At 48.5% G+C, this 24,259-nt stretch overlaps 1 protein-coding gene across 1 annotated transcript in view; it reads left to right on the top strand.

The window, feature by feature from the left end:
• ZGRF1 (zinc finger GRF-type containing 1) overlaps window positions 1-24,259 on the top strand; it is a gene marked incomplete at both ends in the record, with an annotated part of 50,821 nt that overhangs the window by 6,275 nt on the left and 20,287 nt on the right. Inside the window, 10 exons of the mRNA XM_081091295.1 lie at window positions 414-599; window positions 917-2,113; window positions 10,806-10,889; window positions 12,286-12,471; window positions 16,074-16,197; window positions 18,575-18,846; window positions 19,602-19,740; window positions 20,939-21,123; window positions 22,280-22,476; window positions 23,481-23,620. Coding sequence (XP_080947421.1) covers window positions 414-599; window positions 917-2,113; window positions 10,806-10,889; window positions 12,286-12,471; window positions 16,074-16,197; window positions 18,575-18,846; window positions 19,602-19,740; window positions 20,939-21,123; window positions 22,280-22,476; window positions 23,481-23,620 — 2,710 coding nt within the window. The remainder of the gene's footprint in view (window positions 1-413; window positions 600-916; window positions 2,114-10,805; window positions 10,890-12,285; window positions 12,472-16,073; window positions 16,198-18,574; window positions 18,847-19,601; window positions 19,741-20,938; window positions 21,124-22,279; window positions 22,477-23,480; window positions 23,621-24,259) is intronic.

Here is a 24,259-nt window from a genome sequence, read left to right as displayed (position 1 = left end):
TACAATTGTTTAAGCAACTACTAATTTATAATAGTATTTAATTTGTGATATTTAAAGATATATAATTGACATTTAGTAGCTCTAATTTTTAAAAATTACATTTAGTTGTATGGATTCTAAAAGAGGTTCTTGCTTCTGTCTGAATCCCCAGCAAATAACAAAGGACCTCACCTGGGTCCCCAGTGTGTTTGCTGAATAAATGAATTAGTGAAACTTTTGTTGTAGTATTCTTTTTTGTGTATGTTGGTACTTAACTAGTACATGATAATATATAAGGAATTTGTTACTGATTGGTTCACTCAATAACTGTTGAATATCCGTTGTGTGTTGCTAGTGCTGTAAGCTTACAAGAACGCATAGGGCATCCGGTAACTGGGTGTGTGTGATTCTGACTTCCATTCTTTAACGTCTAGGTAAAACCTGGAGACAGCTTAGAAAGTGAGCGGTACTTAATCACAGTGGAGGAGGCTAGAGCTGCTGGAAGCACCGCTGTCAGCCAGGAGGACATTCAGGAAGCACGAGGGTCCCGTCCACCGCGGGCCATGCCCTGCGGCCGGTCCCTCGGGTGTCAGCCTGCCGGTTTGAAAAGGAAGTTTACTGTAAGTGTCTCTGTGAGAATAATGAGTCAATATATACCTGTATTTCATTTCAAGAAGTCGTGAATTTTGAAGTTGTTTTAATCTCATTAATGTGGTACTTTATAGTATATGCTTAGGTAGAAAGTAAACCCTAATTAGGAAAAATCTTAATAAAAATGAGTTTACATTTCAACTTTGTGAATGTTATATATTAATTATTACTTTACCTTACAAAACATACACATTCATTTTTCTTTCCTTCTTTTTTTCCCAGCCAGTACATATCACATTTTCTCTATAGGCAATAGAACAGCTAGTAATTGTTTTATTATTTTTAGGGTTTTCAAGGACCACGGCAAGTGCCAAAGAAAATGGTTATTATGGAAAATGGCGAATCAGCCGCGTCACTTGAGGCTGCAGCCCCTGGCCCTGCTCTCCTCGCTCCGTTCTCGAGCACGCCTCCTCTGTTTGCTGCTGCTGGCAGGAAAGAAGTCAGCAGCGTGCCAGCAGACCTCAGGAACATTGTCGCCCGCAAGGACGGGAGGAGTGGCCCGCCGGGCTTTCCCGTCGGCTCTGCCCCCTCCTCCAGGAGTAACCCCGAGAGGCTGAGGGAGGAGGGCCATCTTTGCTCTCCGGTCAGTTCTGCAGTCAAGGCCGCCGTTTCTTTCCTGCCTGACGAGCCCACGAAAGGACATCGCTGGGCACCCCGCTGTTTAGGAGTCACACAAAACATCAGGAGCAAAGCACAGATCCTAGCTCTTCTGAAGTCCACGCCAGCCAGTGTGTCTGAGGAAGTGGACCCTGAGATGTCAGCCCATGTCCCTGGAGCACAACCACAAGGAAGCTTACACGTTCCCACTACACCAAAGTGCTTCGCTGAACAGGGAGCGGGTGCTGCGGGGAGAACAGAGAGCTTACAGTGCCGGCGGCCCCCAGCAAGCCCCGCGAGCAGGGACAGCCGGTGGGCTGTGTACTTAGCCCCACAGCCTTCGCCTGCTCGTTCTGCTGCTGCAACTGGAGATGAGCTGGAAAGGGAGCCCCCGGCTCAGGGAGACGACCTCGGTTTAAATCTGAGAGACTTTTTGGAACAAAAAAGGATCCAGTTATTCGAAACGGGTGCTGAAAATGTGGAAAAGTTTAATGGAGACAAGCTGGTAGACAATGCTGATTCATCCTGGGATCGGGAAGTAAAATTAGAAATTCCTTCATTCGGTGAAAGCTTATCCGTTACCTGTGGCGATTTGGGAAAGGATGGCTTAGTGTCAGGGTCCGACATGCAAGGAAGTATTCCAATGCCTGTTAATCGGAATGACCAGGTGTGCGTAAGAGGATCCGTTCCTACAGAAAATGCTCAGGAGACAGATACCTGTGGGACGCCAGAAAGGGCGTGTAAACAAGCAGAGTCTCACCTGCCGGCATCTGAGCGTCTGCAGTTTGAATCTTCACAGAGTGACAACTCTCAGATCTCTGAAGCCGTCACTGACATGTTTTCTAGGACGAATACTGACAGTGAAAATCTTAGTATTCATGGACCCGTGAGTCATGTGACACAGCCAGTTTTGGAGGTAAATTTTAATCTGAACAATTTTGAAACCAGTGACACGGAAGAGGAACTCCAGGAAAGCAACAAAATGTCCCAGGACCCAGAGGATTGGGAAAGGGAGGCCTTGGCTGATGCCTGCAGTTCAGGGGTTCAGAGGCGATGTGAGGGTGTGCCCTGTGAGGAGGGTGGCAGTGCACCCTTGCCTCTCTTAACGCCTATTGGGGGTAAACCTATAGAGCCGTTTCCTCCCCCAGAGACCCTGCCGCCACAGCTTTGTGGGACAGCTGCACCCACTGGGGATGAAGCCGCGGGGTGCAGTGCCTGCACTGTAGGGTGGACCGGTGATGTGGATGCAGGTGAGGAAGCTGCCAATAGCCCTACCCACAAAGTCAGAAGTGACTGTGATTTTGCTTCACTACCAGATAAATCTAAAGGCATAAATTCAAATTTATATATTCCTCATTTTTTAGACATAGACACTAATCAGACTCCTGAAAGCAACCTATTTTCAGAACAGACTCCACCTCGGCCTTTTTTTATGGGATGTGACTTAGATACAAACGATGAACAGGTTTTACCGTCAACCTCTGGCAGCGACGACAGTCACCAACGATTAGATGCCAGTCAGGGTCACCTTGACGAATGTATTGCTCTTGATAAATCAGCCCCCCAAGTTTCCAGTTCTTTGTTTTACCCTCTGGGAGGAAAGCATCCTATTTCCAGAGACACAGGAGCACATATTGCTGAATCTGAAGATTTGGGAGGGATTCCGAGTTTATCCCATGACCATGTTGAAGTAGATGCTGCTGGAGCAAGCAGACAGTCCTGGAATCGTCCTAGAAATTCTCCAGAACTCTCTGGATTAGTAAACAGTATTTCCCTTTTAAAGTCACTGTCTGAACACAGTACAGCTTTAGAAGGCTTGGAAATGCTGAAAAAGAAAATTCCTGCCTTGAAACAACAAGCAGCCCCGGAGAAGCAGTCCGAGAGCAGCCCTGAAGGTTAGGATGCCTGTCTGTTTTGGATTGTTCTCTAGAGCTTCAGGATGAGGAGACCCCTGCTCTGGAGGCGACGTTAGGGATTACATGTGTTCAGATAGGCAGTGCCTGTCCTGGGTCAGCCGCTCCAGTAGAGCAGCGGTTCTCCACCTGTGGGTCGTGACCCGTTTTGGGGTCGAACGACCCTTTCACAGGGGTCGCCTAAGACCATCAGAAAAACACATATGTAATTACATGTTGTTTTTGTGATTCATCACTATGCTTTAATTATGTTCAACTTGTAACAATGAAAATACATCCTGCTGATCAGATATTTACATGACGATTCATAACAGTAGCAAAATTGCAGTTATGAAGTAGCAACGAAAATAATGTTGTGGTTGGGGGTCACCACAACATGAGGAACTGTATTAAAGGGTCGCGGCGTTAGGAAGGTTGAGAACCACTGCACTAGAGGATAAGATGTGAAAAGGAAGTCTCCTTCCTTTGACACTCGCGCAGCTCACTCAGTGCGGTTTCCGCCAGAGTGTCCTCTGCACGTCTGAAGACACATGTAAGCAAACGTGTGTTTTATGGGCCAGTCCTGACATACATTTTTGGACATGTGCTAGGAGCTGCTATTTTTTAAAAAGTCAGGTTACAGTGATTATCTCTAGTTCCACCTCCACTCCTTAGGGCTCTCTTCCCTCCATTCCATAATGTGCTCCTTTGTTCCCACCGTGAGGAAAGGCCAGGTTCCCTACCACGTCAGTCCGTTCCTTCCACGATCCACACCACACGGTCCCAGATCGCCACACCCGTGTCACTACAGCACTGAATCCTGTGCAGTTTTTTGTTTTTAGACTATCTCCTGTGAGTATAGAGCTGAGTATTATGTTCGGTAGTTACTGGGTTACTTTTTTCTCTTCCGGGCGATTATATTATTCAGTATAAATATAGTTCATTCGGCTTTTTTGGCCATGCTTGTTGGTTTGTGTTTATTTCTATGTAAAATACTGACCTGGTTCAAAAGTCAAAGCCATATGCAGGCGTGTGCTCCTGCCTTAGGCCTCCCCGTCCCGGCCTGCTGCTGTAGCGGCTGCTGTGTCACACCCGTGCTTCCTTTTTTTAAAATGTATTTTATTGATTTTTTACAGAGAAGAAGGGAGAGGGATAGAGAGTTAGAGACATCGATGAGAGAGATCGATCAGCTGCCTCCTGCACACGCCCTACTGGGGATATGCCCGCAACCGAGGTCCACGTGCCCTTGACCGGACTCGAACCTGGGACCCTTCAGTCCACAGGCCGATGCTCTATCCACTGAGCCACACCGGTTCGGCCCGTGCTTCCTTTTGCAAACAGCTCCACGAGGATCTGCTGTCCCTTGTTCAGCAGAGGGCGCCACGCTCTGTACTCGTTAGCGCCTTGCTTCTCACCTGGCAGTGCCTCCTGGAGGTCACGCATGCACAGGCCTTGTCCTGGTTACAGCTCTGAGGCTCCTGTGGATGGGCCATCGATGCACCCAGTCTCTGGTGTTTCCTGTCACAAGTAACGTGACAGTCACCTTATGTGTCCATATGAGTGTGTGGGCTTTCTGCATATTGTTGGAAGTATGCGAATATGTAGCAGTGGGGCTGCGGGTGGAAATGTCTGTACATACTGCACAGTCACCATTTCTCACCCACCGGCAAGTGTGGCAGCCTTTTCCCCACAGCCTCGCCAGCCTCGTGGTGAGAAGTGGCATTTCACTGCATTTACGTTTGTATTGCTATTACCACAGGGAATGGATCCACTTTCCAGCATTTGTATATATATTTTCACGTCTTACCCCTTGTCAGATTTTTAATAGTGGTTTTTATTCTTGTTGATTTATACATGCTCTTGATATATTATGTATTAGCCCATTACCTGTGATATATGTCGTAGATATTTTCTTCCAGGATATCATTGCTCTTTTTACTTTGCTTATGGTATGTTGCCAACAGTATTTTTAAAAAGAAATAATACAGAACATTAGTAAATACAGTAAATATTATGTACACCTGAGTGTGAATGAATAATTTACAATACTCAAAGAAAAGTTAAAATTAAACTCTTAGTTGACTAGTTCAAGGAATTCCTGAGAAAAATAGGAGTAAATTATTATAACTGCTAAATGTTTCTTTAAAATGTAGTTAAATTTGATGATCATTACAGTTTATTTTCTAAAAAATTTAAAAAAAAGCCTGAAAAATAAATATGGGTAGTTAAAATTATACAATACCATAAGAATACACATTCCTACCATGAAGATTTAAGAATTTTAGAATTAATTTTGGGAAATCTCTTTTTTCCTCATCAAGGTGGAAAAGAGGGTTCCAGACAGTCACTTTATTTGCAGTAGTTCTGTTACATAAAGTCACCGCAAACACGATGAGCCATAGCTTTCAGGGGAAATACAGGATTAGGTTCCTTCAGACCTCAGGTCAGACTATTGTCATGAACCCATAAACACAAAGTCCTGTGTTAGTGTGTTAACGACCCTGTAATTTATGTAGTTCATTAACATCGAAGTCGTAGCCAACAGCTTTATGACAAAAATTGGAAAATGTGGCACTAAATAGACCAGGAAGACACTGTTTATAGTAGAATCGCTGAAACAAGAAGTCAAATGCTAATTTAGAATTTGTTCCCTGGGTGAAAGTGGTAAAGGAAAACCAGCTTTTACCCAGGTGCCTTTTAAAAAATCCTCACCTGAGGACATTCTGAGAGAGAGAGACGTGGATGGGGGAGAGAAACATTAATCGGTTGCCTTTCTGTTTGAGCCCTGACCAGGAATCAAACTCGAAACCCAGGTCTGTGCCCTGACTGGGAGTGGAACTGGCAGCCTTTTGGTGCACAGGACAACACTCAACCAGCTGAGCCACACCAGCTGGGTGTCCAGTTCCTTGTTAAAGCTCTTTAAATAAATAGCTTCAAGTTCTAAAATCCAGTTGTTTTTGTTTCATTTATTGTTTTCAACAGGAAAATAATGAAACAAATGGCTAAAAATGAAGTTATAGCTATGAGTTTTTATTTTACAGTGATAAGCACTTTAAAATGATAGTCTTCTTGGTGCATTTCGTAGAAATTGAGGTGGTTGAGTATGGACGTTTTTAGAAGAAAAATCTGTTTTTAAGCAGAAACCTACCTGCACCGCTCATGTTTCCTTGTCTTCGGTCCCAGCTGCAGTGTTACTCCCCATGAGGGGTCTTCCCATCGTCCTGTCTACACAGCTCTCATTCTTCATTGGTGGGGACCTTTGTGTCTCAGTCTGGCGTGGCCGGGTTTGTTTATTTCCTGTGTCCCTCCCTTTTTGAGGGACCTTGTTTGTCACACTGTTTGTCCAGTGCCTGGCCCACTGGGCATAGGAGATCATTGAAGGTTTTTTTAACAGTTATCAAGACTTGGCCACATCTTACGATTTGAATTTTATTCCTTGTTTCATTCAGTTTTGGAAATGAGTTTTAAGGAGATGTCAGGGCGCTGCTGTGCGTGTTGGGTGAAATCACTGGGCTTTGTCTCTTACAGCCGGGAAGCCGTCGACCGTCGTCGTTTCGCCAGCCCGTCCTCAGTTTCCTCATCTGAACCAGGATTCTCAACTGGTGCGTTACTTTTTCTATCACCATCTTTTATTTTATTTTATTTTTTAAAAATATATTTCATTGATTTTTTACAGAGAGGAAGGGAGAGGGACAGAGAGAGTTAGAAACATCGCTGAGGGAAACATCGATCAGCTGCCTCCTGCACACCTCCCACTGGGGATGTGCCCGCAACCCAGGTACATGCCCTTGACTGGAATCTAACCTGGGACCCTTCAGTCCGTAGGCGGACGCTCTATCCCAGGGGTGGGCAAACTTTTTGACTCAAGGGCCACAATGGGCTCTTAAACTGGACCGGAGGGCCGGAACAAAAGCATGGATGGAGTGTTTGTGTGAACTAATATAAATTCAAAGTAAACATCATTACATAAAAGGGTACGGTCTTTTTTTTTTTTTTTTTCAGTTTTATTCATTTCAAACGGGCCGTAGTTTGCCCACAGCTGCTCTATCCACTGAGCCAAACCAGTCAGGGCCCAGATTAGATTTCTTGCTCCACATTGATTCCCGCATGGGAGCTGATTTTATCACAGCTATTTCCTAAAACCCAGCTTCACAAGGACGTGGTGTTGTTGAAAGAAATGACGTGAGATCTGACCTTGAGTTAGTTTGCTCAGTGTCTGACATGTCGAGTGACACTGTACTTCGCTCAAATGTAAATCATTTGCCGAAGCCAAAGTACTACCATGGCAACCGTGGCAGGAACATAGAAACACCAGCACAGCCAGGACGGGTGGGAGCTCTGGAGGCAGTCCTCCAGATCAGCGCTCGTGCGGACCCCGGCACTCCTGGAGGACAGTCCCTTCATTACAGGGCACTGCTCTTCCCGCAGACAGCGAGGACAAAGGGGAAATGTCCCACTTGCCCCGTTGTGTATTTTACTCTGGTTTCCATGTTGTTGGTCTTCTTCTTTTCATCTTGATTTTCCTCCCTTTTTAAAATACAGAGATAATTATTAACATTTCCAGCTTTTGGGGGGCCTGTTTTTAAAAATATGGTTAGATTGATGTGTATAAATAGTTTTATATCCTTTTCATCCTCACATTATTAAAGACTTTAAAAACATCTTCCTTTAAACAGAAATTTTATTTTTAATTGATTGATTTTGGAGAGAGAGAAATGATTTGTTGTTCCACTTATCCATGTATGTGTCCTGACCTGAGATTGAACCCCAAACCTAGGCGTATCAGGACAGTGCTCTAACCAACTGAGCTACCTGGCCAGGGCCATAAATGTCTTTCACAGGTTATTTATATAAGAAGTGTTTTAATAAAAATTTCCTAACTTAATTTTTACAATATCCTGTTATACATAACAGGCCTGGTGCACAAAATTCGTGCGCTTGGGGGGAATCCCTCAGCCCGGCCTGTGCCCTCTCCCAGTCTGGGAGCCCTCGGGGGATGTCCGACTGACTCGGGGAGTGGGCCTAAGCCAGCAGTCGGACTTCCTTAGCGCTGCTGCGGAGGCAAGAGAGGCTCCCACCACTGCCGCTGTGCTCTGCCAGCCTTGATTCTGGCTGAGTGGCACTACCTATGGGAGCGCACTGACCACCAGGGGGCAGCTCCTGCATTGAGCGTCTGCCCCGTGGTAGTCATTGTGCATCATAGCAACCAGTTGTTCTGCTGTTCGGTCAATTTGCATATTAGCCTTTTATTATGTAGGACTAGAGGCCTGGTGCATGAATTCGTGCACCAGTGGGGTCCCTCGGCCTGGCCTTTGAGCAGCCTTTGCATATCATTAGCATATTACACTTCGATTGGTTGAACAGACTACTGGACACTTAGCATATTAGGCTTTTATTATATAGGATTATTAATAACGAACTATGACGTTCGCTAATGACTGATTACTATAAACATGCTGCATTCATTTCCCTTATGTGCAGGCACACCATTTCTCTCCACTAATACTAGCAGTGGATATTTTAACAGCCGGTTGCCACGTCATTAGTCTTGTACTGACTTGTTTGGTGTGCGCAACAGGGAATATTTTGCTTTCGGAGAACAAGAAAAGTAGGTTTATTTGTGTTACGCTTATTAATTTGTGCAGTTATTCAGTATCTGGTAAGTTAATGTTCAAGAAAAAAATATTTTTATTAAAATGTTCTGTTATTTTCAGTTAACAACGACCCATTTATTTCAGCCCTTTGTATTCAGCATTCTCTATCGAAATAAACCTATGTTTCTATGAAAATTGAAGCTTTTGCTTTTTTGTGGCCACACAAACTTAAACTTTGTTTATTTGGCCCATGTTAGCCTTTGAGTTTGACATGCTTGATGTACAGCATCACTTTAGTAAAGGTTTTTACACACAGATCATTGCTTACATTTAAGTTATTTTCTGAGATTGGATTCCCAGAAGTGTAACTGACCTGAAGGGCTATGAGCAACTTTCCTAGGTTCTTGATATAAATTGTCAAATCTTACTGTTTACAATATGAATATTTAACTTCATGTTCATCGTACTGTTGAAAAGTCTTCTAAAATTCTTGCAATGTGAAAGTAGTCTTTAATCAGATTTAGTTTTTATTCCTTTGATTGTTGTGGTGTCCTCACAGTCATGTCTGAAGTTTGCATGCTGTGTGTAACTTGCTGCTGCCTTTGGTTTCTCTTACGTTAGTGTTGTGCTCCCAGGACGATGAGAGAAAATGACCAAGTGGACCCAGGTGGACCAGCGCAGTCTCTGCCGGTGAGTTAACTTATAAAACGTAACGTTGCCGAAGTTACATTTGTGCATGTGGATGTGGCGTATAATTTTATGTTTGTGTTTTACACTGTCAGTTTCAAACTTACTTGTAATTAGTTACCTGTCATACTCACTTAGCTGAACCTGCTATCTTTTGTGTAAATGCCCCGTGTTGTCTGTAGGATTAGGTAAAGAGCCAGTCTTTTTCATTAAGCTAGTTTTGCAAACACACAAGCATCACCTGATTCATACATCGTCGTTGGTGGTCACAGCTGCACTCACAGCTCTGCTGCCTAATACCGAGCAGGACAAACAAATCCATGCTGTGGTGACTCAGTCACTTATCTTTTTTTAAAAAATTTCTTTATTGATTAAGTTATCACATATGTGTGCTTATCCCCATATTACCCCTCCATCCCCCCCACTCATGCCCTCACCCCCCTGTTGTCTGTGTCCATTGGTTAGGCCTATATGCATGCACATAATCAGTCACTTATTACCGTATATGATAAAATCATAGGCCATCAGCAGTTGCATCATATAACTACAAGTGATCACATTTTTGTTGGTTTTTCCCACTGGAGAAAATAGAGTTTAAACTTTTTCAAGGACAGTTATTACCAAATATAAACTGCAAATAAACACCATCACTGTATTTTCCTCCAGAATAAGTTGCCATTTAAGATATATATATTTGGTTTTAGAGAGAGAGGAAAGGAGAGAAACATCAGTGGGCTGCCTCCTACACACCCCCTACTGGAGACCGAGCCAGAAATCTGGGCGTGTGCCCCGACTGGGAGTCAAACCGTGGCCTTTTGGTGCACTGACGACGCTCGGCCACTGAGCCACATCAGCCGGGCGTCACACATTTTTTTAGAAATCTGTTGTAACCTCACAGTCATGGGAAGGCCTTGCAGTCTTTCAAAGTAACATTTTAATCTTTATTTCTGTAATTACTTTCTTACTACACTTACTACAGCTGTCTTGAAATTAAAATGTTGCCAATATCTTGTGTTTTTTGGTTGCTAGATGATTCATTCTTTAAATAAACTGTTACACTGTTTATAGTTTTTCCTCCTTTAACTTCATACTAATCTTTGAATTAAATAACTCTCATTAACATCAGCTTTAGGTTTGATGACTGATTTATAACGAACCCAGTAATTTTTTCTAGTGTTAAAGGTTCAATTACAGTTTTAGAATCAGGATTTTCCCAGGCGTTTTGAGGTTAATTAGCAGGGCACCCCTTCTGTAGAGCAGCCCTGTGCTGGAGTGGCTTCTTACATGTCTAGAGAGACAGAAGCAAGGCAGAAACGACAAGTGTGTTTCAAAGGCAACCTAGCCTCCAGTCTTGGAGCATTTTCCCATCACACTCCTGAACACACTTCCTGGTCCTTTATTCTAGTTCCTTTCCTTGGGAAGTGAGGAAGAGACCGTCTTTCCAGCTGTTTCTCCTACACAGATAGAGAGAACCCCCTGGGACCCTCAGGTAAAACCTGTGAAGATCATTGGTTTTCTAAGTGAATGTGTTTTCCTGTGGTTTTCACACAATCGTCAGAGCTTTCATAGGCAGGGGTGGGGAGCGTGCTAGTACCCCCGGTTTTAAGAATAAGGACCGAGAGGGTTCTGGCCGCGTTAGGTCTTGAGCCCTCGCTGTGTTACTAGTGACCTGACCGGTGCGTGTGCCTAGGAGGCCCGAGGGGCTGGCCATGGGCTGTGAAGTGCCGTTAACGACAGTTCCTCACAGCCGTGACCTGTAGCGCCCACACGCTGACGTGGCGCACAGGTGCCCATAGCCCACCCTAGGGGGCGCTGGAGAGGCAGCATCCCGGCCTGGCTTCCAGTCGACTCTACTCCTGCAACCAGCATCTCGGGAGGGAGCCACGGGCACCATGGGGCCAGGCATCCGTGCGTGTGGAACGTGTCTTCGCCAGCACAGCAGACGTTGTACACTGCCATGCGTATTTTTAAAATTCAGAGTAATGTTTTCAACAAAAGTCCTGGGGCATTTTAGATTTGATTTTCCTTTCAAATGTGTGGCCTAGAATATTTATTTTTAACTCGGAGAATATTCCTGTTATGCCTCATGGTCATTTTGTTCATTTATCAGTGAGAAATAAATTCGTCCTCTAGGTACATTCCTTTGGCTCGATTAGCCTTCTTACTTTTCCATTTCTGGGTAGCCCCCCCCCCCCCCCCCCCCCCCCCCCGTGTGCTGTGAAAACGCCAGCGCCCTCCCTAGAGGGCAGGGCAGCAGAGAAGGCTACAGCCTGAGAGCTGGCCGCGCGGGCAGCGCCCCCTGCTGCCTCTGTTGGGGTCACGCTTAGACCTTTGCTCTCCCAGCAGGGGATCAAGTCTTCTGGGAGGCAGATCCTCAGAGTGAAGCCTGATATTTACAAATTTCAAGAAAAGGCTCCCTGTTCTCCTCCCCTTCCTGTTGCCGTGTTTCTTGCTGGCCACTCTGCCACGCGTGGTGTGAGGACTTCATTGGCGCCGGGGGAGCAGAGGCTCTGTCCTCAGCGCTCCCAGAGAGCTGGTCCCGGCCGCAGGGACCGGCAGGTCTGCAGTGGGCGTCCTGCAGTGGGCGTCCTGCAGTGGGGGGGGAAGGGCAGAGCGGGCTCCGTGTGCCCCTGGCTCAGGTAGCTCGGCACCAGGGCAGTTCTGTGCTCATAGTAAAGTCACGCTGGTTGCTGTTGAACTGGAGCCCAGTTAAGTCAGTGCACTTCCGTCACCTCTAGCGAGTCGTCGGGTAAGAGCATTGGTCCCCTCGTCGTCATTTACATTAATGATATTAACAATATGAACAGAAAGCTGACTTGTGTATTGTTTTCTCTGTATAATTACATTGTGAACACACGTGTCCATTGTTCCTAACTTCCCTGTAGCCTGTTGAGTTCCAAGGGCACCAAGTGCAGGGGTCGGCGACCAGCGCTGTGATGGTCCGAGGGCACTGCCCGCCGCTGGGCTGTCGCCAGCTCCCGGGTCGCCCCGCGCACAACAGCTCCACCGCCGACGCCTGTGCTTGGGCGGCCAAGCTGCCTCGCGCTTGTGCGCAAGTTGACTTCTTGCAGGTAAAAAGGTTTTTGTTTTTATAATTTTTTATTGTTGAAAGTATTACATATGTTCTCCTTTTTCCCCATTGACTCCCTCTAGCCACCCCCCACCCCCCTGCCCCAGTAAAAAAAGTTTTTATAGTTGCATCTCCCAAAATCATTTCCCATATGTCAGTGCTAAATTTTATGAAGGGAGTATGTTTAAATCTTTGTACAGTTGTAACTTGAAAAGGAATTCCGTAAATTGACAAGAAACATAACATCTCAAATCAAACTAAATAGGGCAAAAATATTTTATTTGGAAGATTTACTTCTTTTGTAGGATCAGGAATTTAAAGGATCACTTTTCCCTTCAGAGAAGACTGGGAATTTATGACAATAGCGTACAGTCAGGTTACATTTGTTTAGCAGCTAGTAGCTTTTTTTCTTCTCTTTTCCCCCCAAGTATGACACCAAGTGCCTCGCATTGCTACCCGCTAGAAGCCATGCCTGGGTGTCTGTGAGCAGGATCTGTTAGAGAGATGTTTAAATTCCCCTTTTCATTGACCATCACACACGTGCAGAATGAGCACACAGCTCAGGAATGACTCAGAGCGGATCCACCCTCAGGAACAGCATGACCAGCCTCCCAGCAGCCCCCTCTCCCAGTCTTGCTTTTAAAGTTGCGTGTGCGTAGCGGGCAGGCCTGACATCCATCGCTGCCGGTGCCGGTGGCTGTAGTCACGCGTTCCCGGGGCTGGTGGGTGTGCCATTGTGCGAATGCCCCAGCTCTCCATGCCTCAGTGCTCACGCCGCAGCGAACACCCAGGTGCTGTCGTGAGCACCTGCCCACGTGGCATCTTCTGTTAGTCACACGGTCCAGAGGCGGGATTTCCCGTCTGACTTGTCAGGGCAAGGCCCTGCTTTCCTGAGGTTGCAGAACTGGTGGGTGGGCGCCCCCAGCTGGCCAGTGAGTGAGGGGAGGAGACTGGGCACAGGAGCAGGCCAGACACCGAGTCCTGCCTGTGAGGGGAACAGCGTGAGGTTGTCCCTGAAGGGGTGTCAGCAGAAAGCCCTGGCACTGGGTTGACATGCTGTGGGGGATCTGACGGGTGAGCAGTGGGAGCAGGGAGCCTGGGTGACGGCGACTTGGTGTGGGGTGTCTCAGGAAGCGTGCAGAGGACTTGACAGGGACACAGGTGTCATTTGGAGGAGACGTGTGGATGCTGCTGGATGGATGTGGAGGGTGGGGGAGACAGGGAGAGAGACTCCTACCTCCGGAGGAGGGAACCGAGTGGTTCCCAGGTGAGTCAGGGGAGGGATGTCGGTCAGCTCCGGCCGCCGCACAGAGGGTGCAGCTCGCGTGTTTTACACACATTTATTGCTCACATGTCTGAGGCTGGAAGTCCAAGCTCCAGGTTCTGGCTGATTTGGTTTTCTCTTGAGGACTCCTCCTGGCTTATAGGTGGCTGCTCACTCTGTGCGCTCACACGGCCGTTCCTGTGTGCGTGTGTGTGTGCACGTGTGTGTGTGCACGTGTGTGTGTGTGGGGGGGGGGGGGGGACTCATTCTCTCCCATCAGGCCCCTCACTTAGCCTGTGAGTTCCTTTAGCTTTTACCTCTTACAGGCCCTATTTCCAAGTACAGGCGCATGCATTTGGCTTCCACGTGACTTTGGGGGCCATCTGTCAGCCATGTTAGATTTTTAAGGTGATCGATTTCTGGAAGCGACAACAAAATTAAAGGCTTCTAAAGAGTGACAGTGAAGAAGACGACTGGTGCGGTCTGGGACAGATCCAAAAGGCCCCTCATTTGGGAGCAGTACCTTGACGTTTAGGTCAACGATAGGTCTGCTCTAGGCCTGAGGACGTCATGGGCGCTGCTCAGTCCTTGGCCTTCCTGCTCCGGACAGGACGTCTCAGCCTGAGCCCCTCAGGTGGACACTGATCCTCAGAACCAAACCCGTAACCCAGTCAGTGCAGGTCAGAGTCTGTCATGTTTCAAGGAAACCCAACAGGCTTTCCGTTCTGTAGTTCACTTTCTAGTTTGCTTTTTTGAGTAGCAAATAGTGTATTAGTAAGTACTCCGTACATGGTCTTAGTGGCCGTCATTTCACTTGAACAGGAGACAGGAATGAAATGAAAAGAATAAGTGCGTGCTGCTCATCAGAAACTGGGCCTGTGCCCGGCTTGCGTGGCTCAGTGGTTGAACATCAGCCTATGAACCAAGAGGTCACGGTTTGATTCCCAATCAGTGCACATGCCCAGGTTGTGGGCTCAGCCCCACTGGGGTGGGGAATGTGCAGGAGGCAGCCAATCCATGATTCCCTCTCAACGATGTTTCTATCTTCCTCCCTCCCTCTTCCTCTCTGAAATTAATAAAAATATATTAAAAAATAAATAAAGTGTTTCCTCAGGGCCATCAGGAAGAAATGCCAAATCACTCTTAGGTCAAATCTTCCTCTAGGTCAGTGATGGCGAACCTATGACACACGTGTCAGAGGTGACACATGAACTCATTTTTTTGGTTGATTTTTCTTTGTTAAATGGCATTTAAATATAAAAATAAATATCAAAAATATAAGTCTTTGTTTTACTATGGTTGCAAATATCAAAAAATTTCTATATGTGACATGGCACCAGAGTTAAGTTAGGGTTTTTCAAAATGCTGACACGCCGAGCTCAAAAGGTTCGCCATCACTGCTCTAGGTCGTATGGGATAGGCCATAGCCCAGCCATGGGCAAACTACGGCGCGCGGGCCGGATCCGGCCCATTTGAAATGAATAAAACTGAAAAAAAAAAAGACCGTACCCTTTTATGTAATGATGTTTACTTTGAATTTACATTCGTTCACACAGACACTCCATCCATGCGTTTGTCCCGGCCTCCGGTCCAGTTTAAGAGCCCATTGTGGCCCTCGGGTCAGAAAGTCTGCCCGCCCCTGGCTAGCCCTGGGCCTGTGGAGGGAGCTGTGCAGCTCAACACCCTCTGACTTGTCTCCTTCCAAACCAATGGCTCCTACACATTCTTGGTTTTGGATCACTTGGGCTTTTTGCGATCACAGTGTCACCTGTTTGGACACCATAAAAATGGCAACGAAGATTTTCTGCAGAGAGTATTGAACTGTAGCTCCATTGAGGGCCCAGAGCCCATGACAGCACGCACGTGTTCCGAAGCAGTGAGCGCCAGCTGTGCTTGTTCAGCAGCCCAGCGGTAACCCAGGGCCCTCCCTCTGCGGCCCCTGGGGAGTGAGTGGGTGCCAGCAAGCCGGCTGTCCCCGCCACCGCGAAGCGTGCTGTGTCGGCTCCGCCACCGCGGGCCTGGGGTCTGCTTACAGCGTGTTCCTTCTTGGGGTCGTTGCAGAGCTTCCAGAAAAACCATGTAGTAAACATGTCTCAGAGCAGAACGGGTGACCCATGGTTTCAGGGTTCCCAGCCCTCGCGGCCTTTCTCCCTGGGCCCCGGGGTCCCCACTGTCTGGTTGGTTTGGGTGAGTCTCTTCTGCCCTGTCCCACGGGGGAGTCTGCCCGCTGCGCTCCGCATGGTGTGGCCGAGGCGGCGTCTCACAGTGTGGATCCCGGCTCGCTCTCCCGGGAGCGCAGTCCAGGCCTGCGGTCTGCAGCCTTGTTTCTCTCTGGACAGGTGCCCCCGCCCGCACAGGAGGGCTCAGCACCAAGCCCCGCGGCCGCGTTCTCTCTGGGCTCACGCGACGAGGCCTTCCTGCTAGAAGTCCCCGAGGGGGCCCTGCCAGCAAGACCGTCACCAGGTGGCCTTCCCTTCCTCCTCTTGCAGCTGTTCCAGGAGCTCTGCTGTCTACCTGCCGTGTCAGGGAGCTTTCTGTCTGAGAGATTGTTACCAACTGAGAACATGTTGGACCAGACCCCAGTCATCCTGGAGCCTTCCCCGCCTGCCTGCCCGCCCGCCTCGGGGCTCTGCTGTGGCAGGTGGCTCTCCCCTCCCTCTGGCTCTGGTTCCTCTCAGCTCTGGGCACCCAGAAGCCCGGCGGTAACCCAGAGCCCTCCCTCTGCGGCCCCTTGGGAATGTCTGGTCTACACCATCGGTTACCCTGGCATGACCGGCTTACCCTCTCTGCTCAGGGTCCTGGCAGTCTCCGCCAGCGCTCCAGCTGCTGCCGCCCGGGTGTGCCAGGCCCGGCTCCCCATCCCGACCCCTGTGTGTGACCCGCTTCTCGATAGCCCCGCTTTCGGCAGGACCCTCCCTCACCCCGTCCTCTCCCGTGACCTCATGCATCTCCCCGGGTTCTGAGTTCTGCCGGGTGAGGCGTGCAGTCATGGGCTGTTGTTTAGTCGTGGGTGGATGATACGGAAGAGCTTTGCAATGTGCCTGGGTGTTTGGGAGCAGGTTCCGTGGGTGTGGCTAGAGCAAACAGTACAGTAGAGCCGTTGTCTGAGACAGGAGAGTGACAGGAGAGTGACAGGAGAATGACAGGCGCCTCCAAGTCACACCAGGAGCCTCTGCGTTTTCCCTGGCCTCACCTCCTCTGTCGCTGTTGCTTGATGGCTTGTTGGCTCAACTACTGCTTTTCTAGCTTCGAAGTGAACTCCAGTTTATTTCCTAAAAACAGACACTCCAAGGAGGCACGTTACTGTCAAATAGGAACAGTCCTGTCTGGTAAAACTTCAAGCCTGTATATTCTCACGCAGCGTTATTCATTTGTTTGTTTATTCAACACATTATTGCTTTTTGCATTTTCAGGGCTATATCTATTACTAACACTCAGCCCAAACACGAACTCTTATCACATACAATAGGTCAAACTAAAGCTAAAAATCTTTTCCCTTACGGTCAACATGTTAATTAGTGCATGTGATAAATATGTAGAGGAAGTTACATGGATAAACAAACCTCAAACTTCAGTCTCTGGAGAAGGAATGTAAAGTGGGGGACAGTCTGGGGTCTCATCCTGAGTGCCAGTTGGTCGTGTTACCTCTGGGCCTCGATGATCTCATCTGTGAAATGGATGATGATTCCCTTCTTGACTGAAAGTTCTCTGAAAACTTCAGTGCCATGTAAATAAAATGTTCTAATTGGGGGGAAATTGTCAGCTGAAGGGAAAAAGAAAAAGACAGTTTCAAGTTCATCAACCTTAAAAAAGTTTTAGTATTTTCTTAAAATGTTTTTAAGATAGATTTTTATTGATTTCAGAGAGGAAGGGAAAGGGAGAGACAGAAACACCAATGATGAGAGAAAATCATAGGTCAGCTGCCTCCTACTTGCCCACACCGGGGATCGAGCCCGCAACCCAGGCATATGCCATGACTGAGAATAGAACCGTGACCTCCTGGTTCATAGCTCAACCACCGAGCCATACCAGCCAGGCTCAGAGTCTTGTAATTTATCTTTGAAATTTTTCTTTTCTTGAGACTAAGACCATAAAAATTATATTTTATTTTAAAAAGAGCCCTAACCGGTTTGGCTCAGTGGATAGAGCATCGGCCTGCAGACTCAAGGGTCCCGGGCTCGATTCCGGTCAAGGGCATGTACCTGGGTTGCGGGCACATCTCCAGTGGGAGGTGTGCAAGAGGCCGCTGATCGATGTTTCTCTCTCATCGATGTTTCTAACTCTCTATCCCTTTCCCATCCTCTCTGTAAAAAACCAATAAAAATATATTTTTAAAAAATAAAAATTAAATGTGATTTTTCAAAGGCAAGTTAGTATTTTTGCTGTTTTGTGTAGATACCCGCAGTATTTTAGAGCCGAGGCATTGACTTAATACACTTTTATTTAATTGGCTTTTCTCCAGGAATGGAAAGGTTCAGTTCCCTGGAGAGCCAGCACCTTCCGAGGCTGCCTTCGTTCAGCAGAACCCGAGCTGCGCTCGTGACTGCGCCCCCAGTGGATGCGCCCCCCGATGGAGACCCTGGGCCCTGGGCCACCGCCTGGGGCTGGCAGCCGTCTCCCTGCTCCCCCGGTTCTCCCCTGTTCAGCCTGTGTGAGGAGCCAGCCGTTCTTCCTCCCAGCTCTGGGCCTGAGGACCAGAGTGAAACCCTTTTGTGTCAAGGGTCCATGGAGGCGACCCCAGGGCGTGTTTCACTTCATGGAATGTCTGCTCAAAGCAAGTGGCTGAAATACCAAAACACCCCCCCGTGCGCCTTGCCGACTCCCGGCCCACCTGAGGCAGGTGTCACCGACGACGACAGCTTCCCTGCGGCGGCCATGGGGCTGTGCGGTGGTGACGCAGGCGAGAGGCGCAACGATGCTGGGGACAGCTCCGCAGGCCCCACGCCTCTGCAGAGGGTGAGAGGCCAGCTCCGGCGGCAGCAGCAGCAGGGCGTCGGCACGCGGGACTTTGTTTGTGGAAGGAAAGCGCTGTCTTTGAGGCTGGAGTCTGCATCCGAGGCTGAGGACGCTCGGGATGTGTGGGAAGAGTCTGCGTGTGCGACAGGCGTGCAGGTGAGGACGTGTCCGGTGCTCCCAGTCGGTATCGTCTGACTTTCCCCAGCCAGGATTTACTCCTGGAGCCGTGGCTTTGTGTGTGTGAGTTTCCGTAACATCTGCTTTGACTGACGGACGGTGTTGCCTAGCAGTTGTGGGCCTTAAGTGAAGTTCCACATCGGGAGGCGTCTGGTGCAGCATTTAGCCCAGTGGGTTAAGCATAGCTCCGACGGTTCCAGGTGCCCCCAGCACTGCCGCCCGGTGACTTTATTTCACTCAGCTCCGTCTGCTGATCAGATCATCGAGGTAAAGGTACATCTCACACACTGAATGTGAGCCGTTCTTTTCTTTTTAAGATATCTTCATCAGTGGAAGAGAGAGGGAGAGGGAGATAGACACATAGATGATGATAGACAGACATCTGTGAGCTGCTTGTCCAGGAACCAAACCATGGCCTCCCTGAGCCCCAGCAGCCAGGCAGCAGTTCCTCTGGCAACTGTAGCAGAGACGGAGATGCACAGTGATCCACCAGCATCTGCTAACTTTTTTCTCGCAAAGGGGCCAGCAAGAAGAGTTAGTCCTGTTTATTAACAGTGCTCGCGTGGCCATTCTCCCACACTCGTTTCTCATTTAAACTTAGGAAGGTATTTTCAAGGTTTCTGGAAAATTTTTAAAAATTGCTTCTTTTCTTGAACATACCTATAGGAAGTAATTTACTCATTAGTAATTAGCATTTTTTAGTTGTTATATTAACCTGAGTTATTCCATTTCAGGAGATAAACGTCTCTGAGCTGTGCTTCCCCAGTGGGCGGGAGATAATATCTGCTCCTCTTCCCCGAAGGCAGACGTGCGTGCCCGCTGTCTTCCAGTCTCCTGCTCACTACAAGCAGGTCTTCACCTCCTGTCTCGTAGGTACGGCTGCTGCCTTTCTGTTTCCTGTGCTGGTTGTGTGGCTGCAAGCGAGGCAGTGTCATACAGTGTGAGTCATGTGGCTATGAGCCGTGTGGCTGTGAGCGATGCAGTGTCATGCGGTGTGAGCCATGTGGCTATGAGCTGTATGGCTGTGAGCGGTACAGTGTCATGTGGTGTGAGCCGTGTGGCTGCGAGCCGTGTGGCTGCGAGCCGTGTGGCTGTGAGCCATGTGGCTGTGAGCGGTACAGGGTCATGTGGTGTGAGCCGTGTGGCTGCAAGCCGTGTGGCTGTGAGCGGTACAGTGTCATGTGGTGTGAGCCGTGTGGCTGCGAGCCGTGTGGCTGTGAGCGGAACAGTGTCATGTGGTGTGAGCCGTGTGGCTGCGAGCCGTGTGGCTGTGAGCGGTACAGTGTCATGTGGTGTGAGCCATGTGGCTGTGAGCGGTGCAGGGTCATGCGATGTGAGCCATGTGGCTGCGAGCCGTGTGGCTGTGAGCGGTACAGTGTCATGTGGTGTGAGCCGTGTGGCTGTGAGCCGTGTGGCTGCGAGCCGTGTGGCTGCGAGCCGTGTGGCTGTGAGCCGTGTGGCTGTGAGCTGTGTGGCTGTGAGTGGTACAGGGTCATGTGGTGTGAGCCGTGTGGCTGCGAGCCGTGTGGCTGTGAGCGGTATACAGTGTCATGTGGTGTGAGCCGTGTGGCTGTGAGCGGTGCAGGGTCATGTGGTGTGAGCCGTGTGGCTGTGAGCCATGTGGCTGTGAGTGGTACAGGGTCATGTGGTGTGAGCCATGTGGCTGCGAGCCGTGTGGCTGTGAGCGGTGCAGGGTCATGCGGTGTGAACTTTCGTGGTGAGCTCTCCCCTTGGAGTGTGTTATCGCCCATGTTTACTCCAGAGTTTGACAGTAGCTTAATATCAGAGCCATATTGTTTTAGAGATGGGAAATGACAGTATTCTCTTTCTGAAGTTACAGTTTTTTATTTTCTTTTAAACTTGAAGTGCTCCAAGTGGTTTTGTTAGGAGGAAATTTTAAGCATGATGCCTGATTTGACGGCTCGCTCTGCTGTCCAAGGGCAAGCCTTGCCTTTGAAGCTCAGTGTTAGGTTATAGTTCACTCTGTTCACAGGCTCCTCTCCAGTTCAGCAAGCAGCACACGTGATGCGCACGTGCATCATTGTGACTAATCCCCCCCTTCTCTCTGTAGAGCATCTGAACATACTGCTGTGCGGGCTGGCACAGAGGCTGCGCAAAGCGCTCTCCGCAGTCGACCTGTCATTTTACACGTCGTCCCTCGGAGCGGGAGGGGGCGCCGCGGGAAGCAGGGTGCCGTCCTGCTGCCACCAGCGGCCCGCGAAGCTCGTCATGGTGAAGAAGGAGGGGCCCAACAAGGTCTCACTCCCCCTTCCCTCCTGTTGTCCACGAGCATTGTCTCCTTAAAGGTGCAGCACCTGTTGCTCTCACAGGCTCAGCAGAGCGTCAGTCTGACCAGGAGCCTCTGCCTGAGCTTTCGTCACTAACAAACGCTTAGGAACTGAGAGCTGAGTGGTGGGTGGAGAGGATGGAAGGAAGGTTACACCGCGGCCGGCAGGCAGGCAGGAAGGAGCCCGGCCAGCCCCAGGGAGAGCCTGGAGGTCGGGAGGAAGGGACTCGGCTGCCGCAGGGCAGGGGGACAGGACGCCCCCGACTTGTTTGTTTGCTAAATGCGCACGGTGATGGGAGGTGTCGTGCGATGTCTGTGTGTCAGTGGGTGGTGCGTTCTTGTGAGACCAGGCTGCACAGCAACACAGGTTCCCTCCGTGTCTGCATGCTGAGCACGTAAACCTGGTTTAAACATAGTTGTCAAACCAGGTCCATAAACCATGTTAGAACCATGAGGTAAAGTGTTGTATATTATCTATGACATCGTTGTCATACTAGTAGTATGTTGTTGGTATAAGGGTTAGGTCTGAGTTTTACTTTAAAGAGCAGAGCAATCTACACGCGTGTATCGTGTGTGCACGTGCAGGTCCGTGAGCAGGAAAGGCTGTGAGAAGAGCTGCTCGGGCAGCTCGCAGGCTGGCTGTCGGCAGTGATCACTTTAAATCAGAAAAACAGTGCATTTTATTTTCCAAGTAAGCTTACATTCTCAGAATAATGTAACATGTAACTTTTTGATACGGAAGAAACAAGTGGAAAACTAGCTGGTTTTAAATTTTATTATTTAAATCAATGGAAAGATTGCGTTGTATAATGACGAACTTATTGGAGTGCATTAATGCCACGCAGCCTTCGTGAAAGTCTCAGCACACAGCATACAAGCCCTGGCCGGAGCTCACTGGTTAGAGCACCATCCCACTTTGCCAAGGCAGCGAGTCCCACCCGGTCAGGGCACATACAGGAAGCAACCAGTGAGTGGAAGACAAATTGACCCTCTCTCTCTCTCTCTCTCCCCCCCCTCACCCCCCTCCTCTCTCAAATCAATGAATTTTAAAAAAAGGACTTTCCTTTCAAAAAACCAGTATAAAGTAGAAACACTTTTTCTCGCTGAATTGTATTGTCTCCGTAGGGCCGTCTCTTCTACGCCTGTGACGCGCCCAGAGCGGACAGGTGTAACTTTTTTAAGTGGCTTGAAGAGGTGGCCCCAGGACACGTCACACAGGCGGACTCTCCGCCCGCCCTGGTGTTAAGTGACGTGAAGAGCATCGGCCTGTACCTGAGAAGCCAGAGCGTCCCCGTCTACGAGGAGTGCCAGCTCTCGGTGAGGTGAGTGCTGATCACACAGTGTCCTGACCAGTCAGAAGGCAGTCGCCGAAGTCCGGGGAGAGACAGGAGATCCGGGACCTGGAAGCTCACCTGGGTGTGTCCTGCTGAGATGGGAGCAGGTCCCTAACGCCGTGTGGGCCCCTCTCTGAACCAAGCAGTGTCAGCACTGCCAGGCAGCTGCAGGAACGCCATTTTCTCATCATTTTTATACACAATCCCAATCCCAAGGGCAGCCCTACCGAAGCACCACAGGCCTGGCTTTGGTGAGGGCAGGGCCATGGTGGTGGCTGCCACAGCCCGGACTGCAGGTACAAGCGCTGCGTTTGGAAACACGTTTCATAGCAGCAGGACTGCCCCAAAGGGAGCTGTACTGAGCATGTGCATGGGAACTTAGAGAACAGCGTGCACGGGAGCTCCCAGGTGCCGCCCTCAGCTGAGCACTGCGTGTCTGTTCAGTCATCGCTTCACCTCTAAGAGGTGGAGATCGGGCCTAACTTGTCATCCCCTTTACAGTCACAGCAGCTCCTTAGGTGCTGAGATACTGTTTCTATCTCAGTCTCTTAAAACAATGATAATTCCGTGAGGGCTGCTGGTTCCTTCCTTTGACGCAGTATGTTTTTATTTTTTGTGTGTATGAAAGCATGAGCACACCCATCCTGGTCCTTACCTGCTGTATTTTAAAACAGTTGTGCCTTCAGACTTGCAGCTATGAAATAAATTAGTCCTGGGGGTGTCATGTACAGCATGGTGACGATGGCTAGCAATACTGTATATAGTCTGTTTAAAAGTTGCTAAGGATAAATCTTAAAAGTTCTCATCACAAGAAAAACATTTGTAACTACGAATGTTAACTAGACTTACCGTAGTTGTCATTTCACTGTCTGTTAGAATCACTGCGATGTACACCTGAAGCTAATATAAAGTATGTGCCAATTATATTTCAATTAACGAAAAATTTGTACCTTAATATTCAAATTCATTTTTGTTTTTTACTTGTTTTGCAGAAAAGGATTTGATTTTCAAAGAAAACAGTATGGCAAACTAAAGAAGGGTACGGCCGCACACCCTGAATTGTATCCTGAACCTAAAAGCAAACTGTATCTCAAGCTGAGTCGGAAGGAAAGTTCTTCGGCTTATAGCAAAGGTAGGTTGGCGTGATTGGTCGATGGCTCAGGCTCTGTGAACTCGCTCTATATTTATCTTTCAAATGTTGTTACTTTTACTTAATTGACCAAGAACCTTTATTTTCCTGCAGAGCAGCGGGGGTGACTGTGGAAGGGACTGAAGTCCTATTTCCTTTCACGAGCAGGACTAGGATGCGCAGCGCAGTCCCTGCCTCAGTGAGCCACCTGGGCTGTCTGTGGGCACATCCCCCCGCCCCCCACCCCCGACACACACACAGTTTGTTCACCTGAATCCCAACCTACGGCTCCTCAAAGTGTCTCTAGTCCAGCCGTGGGCAAACTATGGCCCGCTTGAAATGAATAAAACTAAAAAAAAAAAAAAGACCGTACCCTTTTATGTAATGATGTTTACTTTGAATTTATATTAGTTCACACAAACACTCCATCCATGCTTTTGTTCCGGCCCTCCGGTCCAGTTTAAGAACCCATTGTGGCCCTCGAGTCAAAAAGTTTGCCCACCCCTCCTCTAAGCGCACATAGCCGAGTAATTAGATGTTGTACATTCTGGTTTAACAGAAATATTTATATGCAGTGAAATATAAAACCAATTTTTGGTTGTGTTGCTACGTTTAAACAATGTATGTTGCCTAAATAATTGG

Source organism: Myotis nattereri (genome assembly GCF_964212035.1).
Source record: "Myotis nattereri genome assembly, chromosome: 5".
Classification (NCBI taxonomy): Eukaryota; Metazoa; Chordata; class Mammalia; order Chiroptera; family Vespertilionidae; genus Myotis; species Myotis nattereri.
This window is presented reverse-complemented; position numbering and strand designations above follow the sequence as displayed.